Source organism: Pediculus humanus, genomic scaffold, assembly GCF_000006295.1.
Source record: "Pediculus humanus corporis 1103172107403 genomic scaffold, whole genome shotgun sequence".
Lineage (NCBI taxonomy): Eukaryota > Metazoa > Arthropoda > Insecta > Psocodea > Pediculidae > Pediculus > Pediculus humanus.
This window is the reverse complement of record NW_002987028.1, coordinates 51,733-53,944: the sequence shown is the minus strand read 5'-3', so window position 1 is coordinate 53,944 and position 2,212 is coordinate 51,733. Positions and strand designations below refer to the sequence as shown.

Sequence of the window (2,212 nt, the reverse complement as noted above, 5' to 3'; positions counted from 1 at the left end):
TAATGATAAATTGGATTTACAAGACAAAGATATAAACGACGAACAGGAGGGAAGAAAAAAAGGTTTCATTAAAAATGAGAATAGGGAAATAAAAGTGGAAGCAGTTGCGAAATGATCAATGCCACTTTTTTTTTTCTTTTTTTAAAAAAAAAAAAGAAATTTTTGTATTTTTTATAAGTTAATTTAAAACCTTACCTTTTGTTTACGTGTGTGACGTAATGAATACGCGAATTCAAATCTCCGTGTTCTGCTAAACTTGCGTCAGCTGAGTTGCATCTTTTGTTACATTATTCACTTGTGACGTAACCATCCATTTGTTCAGCACTTTCGGTTTAAACAATAAATTAAAAGTAACTCTAAACTGTCTGCTCATGGTGCAATAAATCATAAAATTTGTACTAGAATTAAACAAAGCTAAAAAATCAAGGACGTCGCCGAGGGGATGATAACAACTATTGTAAAAATGATCCCCTAAGCTATAGCTTAGCAAACCTAATATCCCCTGGGGTGATTCCGTTATTAAAAACAATATAAGTACGACCAAAAGCATTTTCGTTGCTCTGTGCGATTGTTTTTCCCTATACGTTTGATTTTTAGATTTTCTCGTTTCCGTATTTATCAGAGCTTTCGAACTTATCAATAACTTTTGACGCTTTTCATTTTTTATCAAAAACAAAACCATTCGAAATGATAAAAATGTTAATAGTATGCAGGGTAGTAATTTTATAACGAAACCGTATATCCAATAATTGACGTCTCTCATCGAAGGACTGTTATTTGCTTCCACGTGATAAATCGTTTCGTTTTTATATTTGGACGTTTTCAACGTGTACACGAGGTAAAGGGGAATGCAAATCAGGGGACATATGACGTAGGTCGACACTATTGCCACGATAGTGCTACGATTCGTACACCACGCTCTGTTTATCTGTGGATGTGCTATGGCTATGTTTCTCCAAACGGCGAGTATAACCGTGAGCCATATTGATATCGTGTGACATACCTGACTGAAATTCGCGTGAAATAATATGAAAACGGCTAAACCGTACGTGTATTTTTTAGATTTGACGTAAAAATAATAACTGAATGGAATGTAATCGACCATGACGAGTAAATCCGCGATCGCTAAACCCGTCAATATTAAATTTGTGTGAGTTTTCATTTCTTTTCTCGTTAAAACGACTATGTTGAGTATGTTTGCAACGGATCCGAATAAACATATTATGAGGGAAAGGTATCCGTGAACCTGAAAAACAAAAAATAACTATTATTATTATTATTATCGTTATGAAATATTTGCGTGTGCAAGACACGACAAAGGAAACGGGGGAGGGGGAGGGGGGGGGAATTTTTTTTTATCTTTGATTTTTTTTTATGTTGTATTTCATCTCATTAAATATCCCTCATTGTAATTTTTTTTTTCTTCTGCTAAAAGGAAATATTTTCTAGAATATTCTCGTTTTACAAATTTTCTTTTTTTTTGTAAACATATATAATAAATAATGACAAAAACATAAAAATGTTTTTTTTTTTTTTTTTTTTGATAAAGGGTTGATAACAACGTAAAGAACGACGTACGCGTCTTTTCGTTCTTTTTTTTTTAATCTAAAAGAAACGTAGAAAAAAGAAAAATTATAATTTACACTTTGACCTTTTGACACTTTTTATTATTTTAACCCAACCCCACATCGCTCCACTTCCTCCTCCTCTCCCCTCCCTCCCTTCTCTTAAATTTTGTGTCTTTTTATATTTTTCCGCTTCGATTGAAAGTAAAAAAAAAAATTTTTTTTTCTTTATTTTTCCTCCTTCCGTTCGACATTCGATATATATAATACAAATACGAAAAGGTTTTAGTTTTTTTGACATTTTTCCGGTTTCCAGTAAGGCGGAATTTCCGGTTTGCAATTTCGATAATTAATTGAAACGTATAAATAATATATAAAAAAGAGAGAGAGAGTAGAAACGTGAGAAAGAAAAAAAAATACGCGCGTTAAAATAAAAAAATAAAAAAACGTTATAAAAATAAAAACTCCGCAAAATAATTACGGAAGCCATTTTTTTTTTTAGTGTCAGACATTTTATTATTATTATTATTATTATTATTATTATTATTATTATTATTTTATTATTTAATCGAGAATCAAATTTTAAAGGGGGGAGGGAGTGGGGAGTGAAGAGGAGGGTGAAAGAAGGGGTGGAAAAAGATAAAAAA

General features: G+C 31.5%; 1 protein-coding gene across 1 annotated transcript; it reads right to left on the bottom strand.

The window, feature by feature from the left end:
* Positions 1–250: 250 nt before the first annotated feature.
* Phum_PHUM054050 (class A rhodopsin-like G-protein coupled receptor GPRmys, putative) lies at positions 251–1,689 on the bottom strand (the record flags this gene model as incomplete). Its single annotated transcript, XM_002423322.1, has 2 exons — positions 251–1,246; positions 1,678–1,689. The coding sequence occupies 2 exons, from the start codon at positions 1,687–1,689 to the stop codon at positions 251–253; spliced, it is 1,008 nt and encodes a 335-aa protein (XP_002423367.1).
* Between the last annotated feature and the right edge of the window lie 523 nt (positions 1,690–2,212).